Source organism: Phoxinus phoxinus, assembly GCF_949152265.1.
Source record: "Phoxinus phoxinus genome assembly, chromosome: 11".
NCBI classification, from domain to species: Eukaryota; Metazoa; Chordata; class Actinopteri; order Cypriniformes; family Leuciscidae; genus Phoxinus; species Phoxinus phoxinus.
In genome coordinates this window covers 30,995,351-31,011,135 of record NC_136886.1, presented here as the reverse complement: position 1 = coordinate 31,011,135, position 15,785 = coordinate 30,995,351, and the positions used below count along the sequence as shown (strand labels likewise).

Genomic DNA, 15,785 nt, shown 5'->3' with positions numbered 1-15,785 from the left:
TCGCAGCGCCAGCCAGATAGGTCGAGAGAATATACCAACAAAGTCACGTGGCGTGACGTATGCTGAGCCCTGGAGGTTATAGGCTACAGTAGCTCAGCACTCTACCTCTTTCGCTTTCTCGCCTGGTTGAGATAGGTTGTTTTTGAGTGATTATTCGCGCTGTCAAGTGCAGCTTACAAGAGCAGCGAGATTCGTCCTCACAAGCTGTGACAGCGCGCGTCTACGCAATTTCAAGGATTTGGATTTATTTTACAGCGCTTGGTGAGTCATATTAACATTACTTCGTCGGTAACACTCTGTGCCTCTCGGTGCTATCCGGTGGCTTGTGTTTTCCGCGACTGAGTTAACGGTCTCCCGTTGACATATCTAACGTTACTCAGACTGTTTTTTCCTCGAATCCATGTTACATTATTTGTCCATCGGTTCAATCCGCCGGCCATTTTAGACATTTTTTCTTTTTCGTGAGATATTTGTTGGTATTACCTGTCGGTTTGCCCGAGGTAATTGTTTTATTTATTTTTATTATTTTTTCATCCCGCTCAACTTAACCTTACGGTGCTATCCGAAGGTGTTATTAACGAGTAACTATGGCTCACAGCTCGATCGCCACTGGTTTTCCACTGACTTGTAAGCTGTGCCCTAATCATCTTCTCCCTGACGACGGTCATGACTTCTGCCCGTCGTGTTTGGGTGTTCAACATCTGCGAGATGCTCTCACGGACCCGTGCATGCACTGCAGCCTTTTGCCTATTTCGGAACGACAGCTCCGTCTTGCCGAGTTAGACCCTAATTCGACAGTGAAACTTGGGCAGTTGGATGCAGCCCCTTCACGCACTCGGAAGCGCAAAGCGTCGGCGGCAGCTGGTGCTCCCCCCCCATCTAAGAAAGTCAAATCGCGAGGTGATGAACATTCACGTGTTGAGAAAAGTTCACTTTCTATGACGGTGTCGGTGCTTTCTTCAGAGATGGCAGAGCTGAAACGTCTGCTTCACTCGCTTCAGCCTGTCTCATCTGCTACACCTGTGAAGCTGACACAGGAGGATGAGAATGTTCAGAATCAGGGAGCTGGGGAAGAGTCTCTTGATTTCCCTGGTTTTTCTCATCGTTCAGAGTTTGATGTGCTTTCTACAAGTGCTTCAGATTCCTTTTTTCACGATCATGGGGATACTATGGATGTTGCTGCACAACCATCACCTCAGGCTGTTTTCACTGGTTACCCAGCAGCGGAGGGGTCTAGTGGGGGTTCAGTTCAGTCGTCTGGACAAGCCCAGTCCTCCTCCGATGATACTTTGGATGTGCTTCGAATGGCAGTTGCTCGTCTAGGACTTGATGAGTCACCTGTCCAATCTGCCCAAACAAATGTGTTTTTCAGACAGAACACAGCAGCAACTTCTTTTGCCATGCCACCATGTAAGGATTTTGTGGCTGAATTCTCAAATGCTCTCACTGGTTCTGGTCCGCCTAAACGGCGCTCTAAGATTGCTCGAACGCTAGCATCTATGGCTGAAGCAGATTCTATCGGGGTGGGTCGTGCTCCAGAAATAGAGCAGCCTGTGGCAGCTTTGGTGGTGTCTCCTGATGAGGCTCTGCGAGGGAATGTGCGATGTCCCAGTGCGCAATGCGGTCGTACGGATTCCTTGCTGAAAAAGGCATACGAGTCTGTTGCCTACATTACTCGAGCAGAAAACACAATCTGCCAGTTACTTCTTGCTGCCACCAGTACGCTGGAACCTGCGAATGCGGATCCCTCTGTTTCACAGTTTCTGCAAACTGCTCTGTTGGCAACAGGCCATGTGACCCGCGAGCTGGGTAGTCTTACAGCCACGCTTCTGGCAGCCCGCCGCCAAGTGTGGCTTGCCCAAGCACGACTGCCGGAGGACTGTAAGAAAACCTTGAGAGAACTTCCATTCGTTCCCGGGCATCTTTTTGGTCCAAATGTTCCGGAACTGTTGGAAAAGAGGATAAAGCTGTCTGAAGCTACTCGTCAACTGACACAGGTGCAGCGCAACCCTACCTTTAGGATGCCAGCGGTTCAGACCCGACAGCACTATGCCACATCGGAGCAGCGTTTCCGCCGGCATGCTACACCTCAGTCACAGCCCCCTCAGAGGCCTCGTGCTCCTGAAGAGGCGAGAGTTTTTCGCCCACCTCATCGACAGTTTCCAGGAGGACCCCGTCAGCGTCCCCCCGCGAACACTAAAAATCGCACACATAAAGCCTGAGACAGCCAGGCCGGCGGTCGATCGCTTTTCAATAGATCAACTGGAGTACTGGAGATCCAACACAGCAGACCCCTGGGTGTTGGCGACTCTGAGCAGGGGATATACTCTACAGTTTCGACGTCGGCCTCCCAGATTTTCAAGAATTGTTCCTACGATTGTCAGAGACGCGGTTCGCGCGGTGGCTCTCTCTCTGGAAATTTGTTCACTGTTAGAGAAGGGAGCCATAGAAAAAGTTCATCCCCTCGTTCAGAGAGACGGGTTCTATTCAACATATTTTCTTGTTCCGAAGAAGGACGGTGGTTTCCGCCCAATTCTCGATTTGAGGCTTCTGAATTTGTTCCTGAAGGTCCTTCCTTTTCGAATGCTGCGCACAGCCGATGTTCTTCGGTCTGTGACTGCAGACGATTGGTTTGTAAGTGTCGACCTGAAAGATGCTTACTTTCATGTCCCAATTGCTGTACATCACAGAAAGTTCTGCGTTTCAGTTTCCTGAATCAAGCCTATCAGTTCAAAGTGCTACCCTTCGGCCTTTCCCTTGCTCCTCGCGTCTTCACAAGGTGTGTGAGCGCAGCTCTGTCTCCTCTTTGGATGAGAGGCATGCGTATTCTTCCTTATTTGGACGACTGGCTTCTCTGTGCCCCAACAGAGCGGCAGGCTGTACAAGACTCCAGACTGCTTTTGAGACATGTGCAGAAGCTGGGGTTTTCTGTGAACGAGAAAAAGAGCCGTCTGATTCCATCACGGACCACTACGTTCATAGGAATGACCCTAAATTCCTGTCTAATGTCTGCCTCCCTGTCTCAGGAACGTGTGACGAACATTCTGCAACTTTTGGCTCGCTTTCGCCCGGGGGTGTCTTTGCAGTACGAGGTGGTCCTACGACTGATAGGGATGTTAACAGCGGCTACAGTGGTGATTCCCCTGGGTTTACTCCACCTCAGGCCACTCCAGTTATGGAACAACAGTTTGCGGCTAGATCCCACCAGGCATCGCCATCGACTGGTTGTGATTTCTCACCGTTGCATATGTGCGTTGAGGCGGTGGAGACAGTTAGAGTTTCTGAAGGCAGGAGTGCCCCTGGGTGTTGTTCCCTCTCGTCGGGAGTTGGTCACGACAGACGCTTCCCTCACAGGATGGGGAGCAACGTGGAATCGGAGGGGTATTTTCGGGCGCTGGACACCGATCCAGGCCACAGAACATATCAACCTGCTAGAACTAAGAGCAGTGTTCTTGGCCCTAAAGTACTTCATGCCGGTTCTGGCAGGCCGCCATGTTCTCGTTCGGTCCGACAATACCTCAACGGTGTTCCATCTGAACCACCAGGGCGGCACGAGATCCCGCAGGTCTCTGCAGCTGACTCAAGAGATCCTGACTTGGTGTCAGCCACGACTCGCTTCACTGAGGGCAGCTCATATTCCAGGAGTGTGCAACCAGACAGCGGATGCTCTTTCCAGGGATCAAGTACACCCAGGAGAATGGAGGCTTCATCCAGTTGTAGTGCAGGAGATCTGGCTACGATTTGGAAGAGCAGAGGTGGATCTTTTTGCTTCAGAGATGACCACCCACTGCCGATTATGGTTCGCAAGAACAGAAGTGTCCAGCCCCCTGGGCCAGGATGCGCTGTCTCACGAATGGCCGAACTGCCTGCTATATGCGTTTCCACCTATCCCTCTGTTATGGGAGACGTTGCACAGGATCTCCCTGCGCAAGCACAGAGTGTTGCTGGTGGCACCACGGTGGCCAGCCAGACCATGGTTTCCTTTGTTGCTGAGACTTCTGACAGGGAATCCATGGAAGCTTCCCCCCAGGAAGGACCTCCTCTCCCAGCTGGAGGCCAGTGTCTGGCACCCGGACCCGGCACGTCTGCAGCTTTGGGTCTGGCCATTGGGCTAAATCCTTCCCTGGAGCATTGTGACCCTGCTGTTATTCACACCATCTCTAATGCCAGGGCTTCTTCCACACGGCAGATTTATGCTTCCCGTTGGAAGCTTTTTTCTACATGGTGTGAGGAACAAGGGCTTGATCCTGCAAAATGTGACATCCCGAATATCTTAAGCTTTCTTCAACGCTTACTGGAGGAAGGAAAAGCAGCTTCCACGTTGAAAGTATACGTTGCTGCGATTTCTGCGTATCATGTTCCAGTTGGCGGCTCTTCGCTGGGCTCTCACAGTCTGGTCTGCAGTTTTCTGAAGGGCGCGCGCCGTCTGAACCCTGCTCGGAATCCTAGTTTTCCTGTGTGGGATTTGTCACTTGTGCTTGCATTCCTGTGTTCACCCCAGTTTGAGCCCTTGCAAGGCATTGACGTTAAAATGTTGTCCTTGAAGACTTCTTTTTTGTTAGCTATTGCTACTGCGAAACGGGTCAGTGAGTTGCACGCGCTGTCTGTTAGCGAACCGTGCTTGCGTTGGTTACCGGATGACTCCGGGGTGGTTCTACGACCCAATCCTTCTTTTCTTCCGAAGGTCCTTCTTCCTCAGTTCATAAATCAGCACATTGAACTGGCGTCTTTTCAGACTTCTTCAGGGTCTGATTCAAGTGCCCAACTTTTGTGTCCTGTTCGTGCCTTGAAGTATTATGTGAACTCTACTGTTCAATTTAGACAGACGGACCAGTTATTTGTCTGCTATGGTGGTGCGAAGAAAGGTGCTCCAGTGTCGAAGCAGAGGTTGTCGAACTGGATAGTAGAGACCATTACACTGGCTTACAAGGCAGCAGGGAGACCACTGCCCTGGGGACTAACTTGCCATTCCACTAGGGCCATCTCATCTTCATGGGCTGTTTTCAGAGGAGTTTCTCTGGTGGATATCTGCACTGCTGCTACCTGGACTTCTCCATGCACGTTTGCCCGGTTTTATAAAGTCAACGTTGCTGCTCATCATGCCGTTAGTTCTGCGGTTCTTCTGGAGCAGCCTTAATTTCATCAGGTGGGTGGCATTCCTCATGACTATGTTGGTATGTGTCATCCATAGTGTTTACACTGCCTCTGGCGGTCAGTAAGAATGAAACAGAACGCTAGTTACGCATGTAACTGTGGTTCTGTGAATTCTGGATGACCGCCAGAGTTCTCAGTCACTCGGAATGCGCGAGAAAGGCGTACCGAGGTAGAGTGCTGAGCTACTGTAGCCTATAACCTCCAGGGCTCAGCATACGTCACGCCACGTGACTTTGTTGGTATATTCTCTCGACCTATCTGGCTGGCGCTGCGATAATCCATAGTGTTTACACTGCCTCTGGCGGTCATCCAGAATTCACAGAACCACAGTTACATGCGTAACTAGCGTTCAAAGAAAAGGATTGTTTGGATTGTCACATTTCCGGGTTTCTCAGAAGCGGTCAGAAGTCGTCATAGTTGGGTAAACTTCTATAACGGTGAATGAGAGACTACATTACACATATTTGTTGTGTTCCCATTTGCTCAAATAGCAAAAGAAAATGTCATTATAGTGTTTTCAAAACTCAAAAAAAAAAAAAGGAAAAAAAATAGAGGGAGAACTGAAGGATGTCTTTTTTACCATCACTCCCAAAGCCGCTGTATTAGAAACACCCTCACATTAGAAACACCTTCACAGCAGCGATAACTTTCTCGTAATTTGATGCAAAGGTAATATAATACAAAGTATAGTGTTATAAATGTACATAAACCAAGATATGATGCCAAAAAGTCTCCATATAAGTTAATGTTTTTAATATTTATAAGCAATATCACACAAGCAAGAGTCATTTTTTGTTACTGAACGAATCAGCTGTTTTGAACGAATCGTTTGACTGAATGATTCAATGACCAACTAGTTAAGACAATGGTTTGTGGTTTTAGAATAATTTAATTTAAGCTGAGGGATTGAGGGAAGAAGATTGAATGCTGTTTTTGTTTTCGGTCATGATTGTATCAATAGTTTTGGTTAAAGAGACAGAATGCCTTTATAAACAGATTATTAAGAGAGAAATATGAGATAACATTTTAAATATAACAGATATACAGTAATTGAGGTCGCATTGCAAACAATGATTTGCTAATCTGGGGGTGGGAGCCCACGACTGTTTCTTTGAAACGGGCCTCCGAATGCAAAGGCCGTCTCTGCCCATAATGTTTTCAAATGGATAAAATGGAATGTTTCCTTAACGTTCACAAAACGTTTATTTATTTATTTTTTTACATTCGAAAATGACGTTTTCAAAAACGTTCAGGCAAAGCGTTCTTAGACCATATTTTTGTTAGCTGGGCTGGAACTTGACTCACTGAAAATTGTGTTTGTAAAGACTGAATCTATGGTGAATTCTGAATCAAAAATGTGCTCCGGTTTGAGGTCTTCCTCTTCCAAGACAAAACTTCCTTTTAAAACCTCGTCACTGTGGTCAGGTTGATTCATATGAGGATCAGCAGCGTTCTTACTTGACGCCGATCCCACTGACACTGTGCTAAGGACACTGGCACGGCGACTGTTGCCCTCTGATGTGGAGATGACACAGCTGGCGCGGGGTAAATTGGGCAGACCCTGGCCTGATTTGGGGCTTCGCATCGGAGTGGCAAAGCAGTTCAAACACCCTGATACGGAGGAGGACTTCCCTTGCGTCTCGAGAGCAGTTTTAGGATCAGACTCTGTACTTTGCACGCTCTGAGTTTTATACAGTCCAATGTTTGCTTTGTCCAGCTTTTGTGCTGAACGATCTCCAGCGGATCTCCCACTGCTGGACCTCCGTACCGCACTCCCAGAGGAGCAGTAACCCTGCCTGAGCTCCTCGTGGTTGGGCCGGGCTGGTGAAGGCGAGTCACTGAATCGTTGCCGGTTGGACGGGAGTGGATCTGGAAGGGCGCTGCTATCACTGGACCAGGCCTCGTTCTCCAGGCTCACGCTAAACTCACCACTGCTCGCACTCGGGGCACGACTCGATTTGCCATTCAGGCCTGCTGAACATGTCAATTAGAGGAAGTTATAGCTCAACAGGATCATAAAACTCTCAGAAAGTTATTTTTGGTCTACCAGCAATAAATTCTTACCATGATCTTGGCTTTCTGTGCCATTTGCAAGACTTGGTGGAATTGTGTCTCCTTGAAAATCTTTACCTGAAGGAACAAATGTGTAAACACACAGTTAGGCCCCGTTTACACCTGGTATTAAGATGCGTTTTGGTCGATTGGATTAAAGTGGACCATGCTAAATACAGGTGTGAACCGAACAGGATCTAAAACGTTTTGAGCTTCTAAAACGTGAAAACGCATCTGACCGGATTGCTTTTGTACAAACGCTCATGTGGATGAATGCGTTTCGAACAGCCACAAAAGATGTCTACTCTCCACCTCCTGACCTAATGCGTAAACATTATGGGAAGCGCTTTAGACAGACGGGATTTAAACTTTGGCTGGAGACCTAAGATTGGTTTGAAGATGAAAAAATATACCAAGCACAATTTTCTCTGACCATTCCTGATTTCTAACATGCAGAACCAAAAGCTGCTGCTTTACGCATGTTATTCTGTTGTCTCCTTTCGGTTCATGTGTAAATTTCGTTATTTAATTTATTAGATTGAGAGATCTAAAAAAAAACACACCATACATTTAGGCCACATTTACACATAGCCGGGTATTTAGAGAAACGAATACGGTAGAAATAATCGTTTTTTTGTGATAAAAACTGGGTTTTCGTGTAAATGAGAGGCCAAACAGCAGGGAAATATCTGCGTCTTCCCTTCGTGTAAACGGGCCTTACCCTCCCATAGACCCTCCTCCCCTTGAGGAAATCGGGACAGAAGTGGTTGAAGGTGAACAAAAGAGCCTACTTGTTATCCGATTGACCAAAACACATCTTAATACCAGATGGAAACAGGGCCTCAGAAACTCTAGAATCATGCACTGTATTCCAATTACTCTTAAGAAACACCAATCCAGGCTGAATAATGACTTAAGACTTTTATTTAGCAAAGCATTGAAGCACCAAAGCAGTGAAATGGTGCTAAGGTGTTATTGGTTGGCAAAATGTTGCTTTGTGGTGGTGGCTAAGGTAAGTGGTTTTTATAATGTTCCTTGGTTGTTTTGGTGATTGCCAGGATATTGCTTTGCAGTGTTTTTTTAGCATGTTGCTATGTAGTTGCTATGATGTTCATATGCAGTTGCTAAAGTGTTCTGAGTGTTTTTTAGCATGTTGCTATGTAGTTGCTATGATGTTCATATGCAGTTGCCAAAGTGTTCTGAGTGGTTTTTAGCATGTTGCTATGTGGTCTTATGTCTTATGATTTTTTTGTCCCTTGGCTCTCACACGCAAGTCTGATCACTTGTGGCATTAGTTATGCACCATAATACTTTTATGGGTATGGTTGGGTTTGTTTTGATCACTAATAAGTATGAGCAATAGTAATAGTGAGGCTTGTCACAAACACCATTGGTGCCCGATGAACTGCAAATATCAATGTGATATGCACAGTTTTGACTTACAACCTTGATTATGGATTGTTGTATGATTGTCTATGGAAGAGTAGGGTTGAAATGATGATGATGATGTGGAGTGTTTTTTTGAGATGGCAATGGTGTGCTGCATTATTTGCTCTTCTAGCTGATCTTCCTGCTGCCCGGAGTCCCCATCCAAACATCCCTCTGTTTGCAGCAGGTCATTCATTGCTGAGATGAAACATGAGAAGAGATGAAAATGAAGATGACATGAGATGACATCGAGGCAGCATTTGTCTTAAGGGAGCATTATACTTTTCTCTTTCTCTGAAGAATAAAAGGCTTTGATTTACTTGTAAAAGGTTAAGCTATTATGGCTGATGCAAAGATCATTAAAGCATCATGTATAAAAATAAAAAGCAATGACAGGGAAGGCACAGCCATTACAGGAAAGACAGGATGTGAGGTCTTACACAGAGCTCGGCGGAAGAGAGACTTGACTTTGTCTTTATCCTTTGGTTTGTTACGCTTAACATGAAACTTTTTCAGGGCGCAGACTTGGTCATCACAATGGAAAACATGAAGACAGAAAATGAGGGAGGAAAAACATGACAATACAAAATGTTTGTGACTGTTTTCAGAAGAAAGATGGAAATTATTTTGTCGGAAAGAACATGAAAAAATCACGAAACATTGTTTTACTACTTGGAATGTTAAGACATTTTGTTAAATCTAAACCTGCATTTAACCTACAGTGTTTGTGTATATATATATTGTGTGTGTGTGTGTGTGTATATTAGGATTGTAATAATACCCTCATGTCACGATTCGATACATATCATGATAATGAACTCATGATACGATATTATTGCGATACTCCAAGTCATTTGATAAAAGGTTAACAAAAAATGTACTGTTGATTAAAATGGTAAATTTTGTATTACACTGTAGGTGTGGAAATGAATAGGCTTGGACTTGGTGCTGGTAACCCAATGCACAGGACAACGGTGACACCAGAATAAAAATATTGATGATTCTGAAGCTGACAATACAGAATTATTTTAGACAAATAGGCTTGCACTCACTGACTAGATATATTTAAAATAATGTAGGCCACTTTTTACTGGTAACATAGCATTATCAGCACCCAAAAGTATTCCCCCATTGCACTATTATACATTATATTCAACATTATATATAGTAGTTTAAGGTAGTACTGACACTAAAACTCTGTAAACTTGAATTTTTTCCGCACAGAAATTTTCATTTTGGGTGAAATTGTCACTCCACGATACTTGTTGCATTTTTGCAATCATTGCGATATATTGTGACACGATATATTGTTACACCCATATATATATATATATATACTGTATATAAAGATCACTGTTAGTTTATATTAGCTTATGCATTAGCTAATGTTAATAAATTAGACCTTATTTTAAAGTGTTACCTAAATATTTGTGTTGAACAGTGTAGAAAAAGAATGGAGGACCAAAGACGTGAATGAATCAGGAACCATACATCAAATAACTGCATAAGTGTTTAATTAGAGTAACTCCTCTCGAAGTGTTCTGTGGCGCCAAGGGTTTTGGGTTTAGAAGTTGAGGAGTTTTCTAAACGGCAGAAGTGATTTGTGGGGTGAGTTACTACCCTTTGCTTGGCTGCTCCATGCTATCCTGTTCTCACTCTCCTGACCTTGGGATGTTGGGACGAAGGGTTTGCGCTTGATTAAATGACTTGTTTCTGGATGTTCCTGGCTGGAATGATTGGACTCTGACAGTTTGGTGTAACTGAGGTGATACTCACTGCTGCTCCTCTTGGGGGACAGGGTGTCACCATTAAGGGAGTTGGGAGCGGATTCCTCCGAGCCCTGGGAACCCACGAAGGAGCCGTTGTCATGGCAGCGCAGGTCATCCAGACCCTCGCATGACTCGGAGCGGAGCTGGGGAGTTGGAGAACAAACGTGCTCCTGATCACGAGCCCTCGTCTTCATCAACTTCCTCATCTTCAGCGTTATCCAGTTGCCCCGTCTTCATTGAGTAAACGTTTGAGAAAAGACAGAAAACATGATAAATAAAAACATAATCTTGACACACACACACACACACACACACTCTTAACATCAGATAATGAGAAGGTACCTGCGAGGAGGCGACGGGTCATAGAACTTGTACTGATCCATGATTTTCTCCTCCAGCTTTTCCTTCTGCCTTCTGAGTTCATTCAGTTTGTCTCTGTCAAAACAACAGTGCATTTATTATAGCGCTTGCATGCCATAAACATCTGTACGGTGCTCTAATGCTCTTTTTCTCTTTTTCACTGTTGACACCCAATTGTACACATTCACAACAATGTTCAATGGCCCTGTGAATTTTTAAGTGGTTTGTGATTTACTGGATAAGGATTTCTACAAATACTTTTTTATTATACGTAATAAAAAATCCAACATTATTTTATTCTATCCAATAAAATGTTTCAGAGCTTGACATAACTAGAAAAAAATGCACAAGGTGTTTTTAAGATTTTTATTAATCTGCATGACTATCCAAGGTCTAAAAATCACACTTTTAAAATTAGGCTTCCTCGTATAGAATATGTGAATCTGTGTTATTTTAGCTATTACTATTATAGTTTTATAGATGCTATTGTAGTTTTTCCTTCATAATTTGTATTAGTTTTAATATTAATATTTAGTATTAGTTTTTTTTTGTCTTCTTATTTTTATTTTTATAAAGATCATGTAGTTTCCAATAAAAAAATTATTTCAGTTTTAGTCACTTTAGTACATCAACTAAATTAACTAAATGAAAATTAGAAAGGTTGCCTTAGCAATAGTTTTATTTCAGTTAAATTTAAGTTTATTTTAAGTAAAGAACGTTATTTTTACAGTTTTAGCTTTAGTTTTGTTAACTATGATAACCTTGGTGGGAATCCTTGTTCTTTAAATATAAAAAAACTGCTGTTGAGGGATAAATTAAAATAAGAAATATCTTGAATGTTAGTTGTTTTAGCTTATTTTAATGCTTGTTTTGTCTTATTTTAAGTCACATTGTCCCCTGGTTGAGAATCACTGCTCTGAAGTGAGGGTTGGGTTTTTCTTAAATTCTCAGATTTTACATTTAATTATGTTATTTATTGTAGAAGAATGATCAAAAATTTCCTTAAAACACTGAAATGTATTAATATCATACTATTATATAAATATCATTAATATCAACATGGCATATGCTGAATAGGAATGCAATACTGGTTGCTAAATGTCTCTTGAATTTCGATGGGTTCATGCTCTTGTTAATTCACTGCAAAAATCAGTGTGGTCAGCACAAACCATGTTTATCTGCAAGCCAACCCATATTTATTGTTGTCTGGGTTGTATATTTTGATCTTGCATAGTTTTGTTTACGGTTTTCTAGGATGCGGGAATGGCGAACAACCTCCCCATATCGACATCTACGTAATATGATTGGCTTCAACCAAGCGACAGATTAATTTGCGCTAAAATGCCACAGACCTTGATGTCAACAACAAAAGATATGAGTTGTTTTGTCTTCCCATTAAAAAGTTTTTTAAGCATAAATAACCTTCAAACTTCACCAAGTAATTTGATAAGCATCGCTTTGCAAGAATATTAATAAACTGTCTTTAACTGATTTCTACGCTGCATACGTGAACGCTTCTACCAAATAAATGTTTCTCACATATATTGTCTCTGTTCCACATGGAACAGGTCCTTGTTCTCCATAGTCTGATCTAGCAGGGTCCGGTTCTGCAGCATCAGGCTCTGGATCTGGTCCAGCAAGTGGCGGTTCTCTTCCTCCAAGTTCGCCTTCAGTTGGGTCAGCAACTGAACAGATGTGCAAAAGGAGATGATTCATCAAGGACTTACATTTCTTAATCAGTAGCTTTGTTTAAGAAGCAACAAAGTTAGGATGATGGCAAGACTTTGTCTAGTTGCTACCAGCACTAACCAGCATAAACCAGCCTGGACAATATGTTCTGCAGGTTTGTAAAAGACGGAAGTAAAATGGTCTAAAAACATTCTGCTCTGTTTGAATGGCGATGTCTAATGGCTGATATATACCTCACACTGGTTGGTCAGTTTTATAGTGGCGATCTCCAGCTGCTGGTTCTGCTCTTTGAGTTTGGACAGCTCTGACTCAAGCTGTGTCTGCTCCAGTTTGCTGGAGTTCAACTGGCTCTTCATGCTCTTGTGCTCGACCTGAAGTCCCTCATTCTCTGCCAACAGCTTCTGGTAGGTCTGATTCATCCTGGGCAGAGGGCAAAGCACAATGTTTGGTGCAAATAATAATAGAAAACATCTTTATTCATCACTACACGACCAGGACTGGAGGAGTTTTCCAAAACTGTCAAGCCATGTCACCATTGTCACGTTTTCATAATATGCTTTTTTTTTCTTAAAATGTTTAGTTTGAATATTCTTGTTTGTTTCCTGTGTTTAGCTCCCGTTTCTTTTGTTACCTCGGGTGCGTGTCAATCTGCTCCCTATGCATACATGAATTTGGGCACTGGTAACAACCCTCTCCCTAAACATCGAGGGAAATGATGGCTCTATTTCCAACGACATCGCAACGTCCTTGATGTACAACATCACTACTGGTAATTATGAACAACAGCAGAACTGATTTCTTTCTGACATTAAAAGTTTGTGTTATTTAAAAGTACATTATGATAAATACTTTGATTGCTACATATCCCTGCAACATTTCAGCAATACATTTATTATAAATGCTAGCTAAATTATGCACATTACCTGTCTAGTGATGAATGTTTATGCTGAAATATAATTAAATAATGGTTTGTTAAAAAAAAAAACACATCTATCGCGTGTCATTGTGTGTGGCGTGTTGGCTTGCACGATTTATGTTTCACGTAAGGGAACATAGTAAGCATCGATGCTCCCTGGTTTTAATGTTGCATTGTGGGACTTTAGGGGGCGAACACTTCAGTGCACTGGAAGGATTTTGCGATTGAGACAGCCCTTAAAATCGCCGACTCCCTGATAAGTGCCCTGACTACTGAACTAAGGAGCTGATTGAGACGCACCCCTTGGTTCTCATGTGCTACTTTGTTACTAGTTACAGATTACATTCACGTACTGTCTGCGTTACATTACATTTGAATTTGAACTTACTTTGTGACGTTAAAAAAGTACGTTCTATACAGTATGAATGAGTGTAGTATGAATGTAATCCGGACATACTACGCTCACCATGTAGTCATTATCATGTGACCTTCCAGCGTCAGTTGCATCACTTCACTTCCATTCAGAATCCTCTCCCGTAGGCTCATAGGATAGTAAAGTGTCCATCGAATGCACACAGTAGTAGATCATCCGGGGACTATTTGCTTACTGTTTTTCAAATACTCAAGTATTCAGACATACTACGTTGTTGGCGTCCTGTTTTTTGCATACTAACATAATAAGGAAGTATTTGATTTTGGACGCAGCAATAATGTTTGCCATTAAGACACAAGTGAGCCCCTTTACATTTAACGTGACAGCTGTTTTCAGAACTTGGTGTACACCAAGGAAACAAACACATCACTTACCAGTCTTTCTCGTCTCGGAGTCTTTGGCACTCTGCTGTTGTGTTCCTGTTCGTGCATATTTCATTCTGCATCTTCTGCTGTTCTTCTCTGAGAGCTCTCTCTAACCCCTCCAGCTGAGCGCGCTGTTGAAGTAGTGTGTTATACCTGTAGATGTAGGCCTACATGTGTCATAGACTGGCACTTGCTCATCTAAAGCAGCATTTAAACATGTACATACATAGATACATATAGGGCCCTATCTTACACCCGGTGCGATGCAGCGCCAAGCGCGACGCAAGTGTTTTTTGCTGGTTTCAGCCTGACGCAGTTATAATTTCCCGTCCTGCGCCGCGTTGTTTAAATAGCAAATGTATTTGCACCCATTTGTGCGCCCATGGGATTGCAGGTCTGAAAACGAGGTGAGTTCAGGCTCATTGTTGGCGCATTGCTATTTTGAGGCAATAGAAATAAGACTGTATTGACCAACTGAAACCTTGTCTAAAGTCAATGGCTTTTTTAAAAGCGAGTTAGTAATGTGCACCCATCGGCGGGTTCACAACGCGCGTACACTCTGCTTATTAAACACAGAGGGATGCACAGCAGCACACAAACATGCTAAATATTTAAAATAAAAGGATTACAATGTAAAAGATTATTATTGTGTACATAAAGATGTAAAGATGTACACCGGCTTGTCCCGTAGATGATCTGCTAGCGCACATTTACCTCGCGCACGAGCAGTTCCGTTTGCGCTCTGGAGATGCGTTCGTTCTTTCTACTATACATTTTCATCATGTAAATAGCGAATCCACCATGGTGTGAGCGCAACTGGCATTTAAAGGGAATGAGAGATGAGACTCTGTTTGGTTGAACGCACGTAAATGCCAAAACACACCCATTACTCATTAAGAGAATAGGGCCAAGCCAACCCTTTTAGAATATGAGCTGCGCTCCCATCGCTAAACTAGCAAAAGTGGATTCGGACACGCCCTAAGTGAACTTGCACTCTGCGCTTTAGACCATGCGCTTAGATTGTAAAAATAGGGCCTACATATTATGTAGCCTATATAGCACAATATATATACTTTTTGAGAATGTTATCAAAGACCAGATCACTTTAAATGAACGTTCTATTAATGTTACTAGAAGTTCATAACTTTGAGAATACCTTGCCAGAACATCAGCCAAAGTTCTGAGAATGTTTCCTGTTAGCTGGGTAAATAACTAGAAGAATAACAAAGTGCAGTAAACTGTAAAACTATTGCTTGTGGGCAACCAGTCTTGGGCGACAGGGTGACATGGTTGCGATAATATCAAGCAGAATAATGGACTGTTTTTGTTTGTCTAAAGTACCTGGAAACCTTTCACAATATAAGCCTTGCACATTCAAGTTATCGTTATACAGAACTTCCAATGAGTGTCATTCCATTATAGTATATGGTATGTGTACTAACCTGTCCTCCAGTGATCTGTGCTCTATCTCCAGGGTTCGGTGACTGTTCTCCATTGTTGAGTACCTGTGGGACAGCACCTCCAACTCTGCTGACTGTCTCTCGTGCAGGACGCTCAATCTCTCATGGTCCCGGAGAAGAAGTTCATTAACGGTGCGCAGATCTTCTCTCTCTCGTACC

The 15,785-nt window shown here is 43.2% G+C and overlaps 1 protein-coding gene across 1 annotated transcript in view; it reads right to left on the bottom strand.

Moving 5' to 3' along the window:
- Nucleotides 1–5,501: 5,501 nt before the first annotated feature.
- The window catches only part of ccdc88aa (coiled-coil domain containing 88Aa), a 25,784-nt gene continuing 15,500 nt past the window's right edge, over nt 5,502–15,785 (bottom strand). The window contains exons 14-23 of the mRNA XM_079629509.1: nt 15,609–15,782; nt 14,176–14,319; nt 12,686–12,872; nt 12,303–12,448; nt 10,746–10,838; nt 10,411–10,634; nt 9,075–9,158; nt 8,650–8,832; nt 7,219–7,284; nt 5,502–7,128 (exon numbers count right to left, since the gene is read on the bottom strand). Coding sequence (XP_079485635.1) covers nt 6,419–7,128; nt 7,219–7,284; nt 8,650–8,832; nt 9,075–9,158; nt 10,411–10,634; nt 10,746–10,838; nt 12,303–12,448; nt 12,686–12,872; nt 14,176–14,319; nt 15,609–15,782 — 2,011 coding nt within the window. The 3' untranslated portion in view covers nt 5,502–6,418. The remainder of the gene's footprint in view (nt 7,129–7,218; nt 7,285–8,649; nt 8,833–9,074; nt 9,159–10,410; nt 10,635–10,745; nt 10,839–12,302; nt 12,449–12,685; nt 12,873–14,175; nt 14,320–15,608; nt 15,783–15,785) is intronic.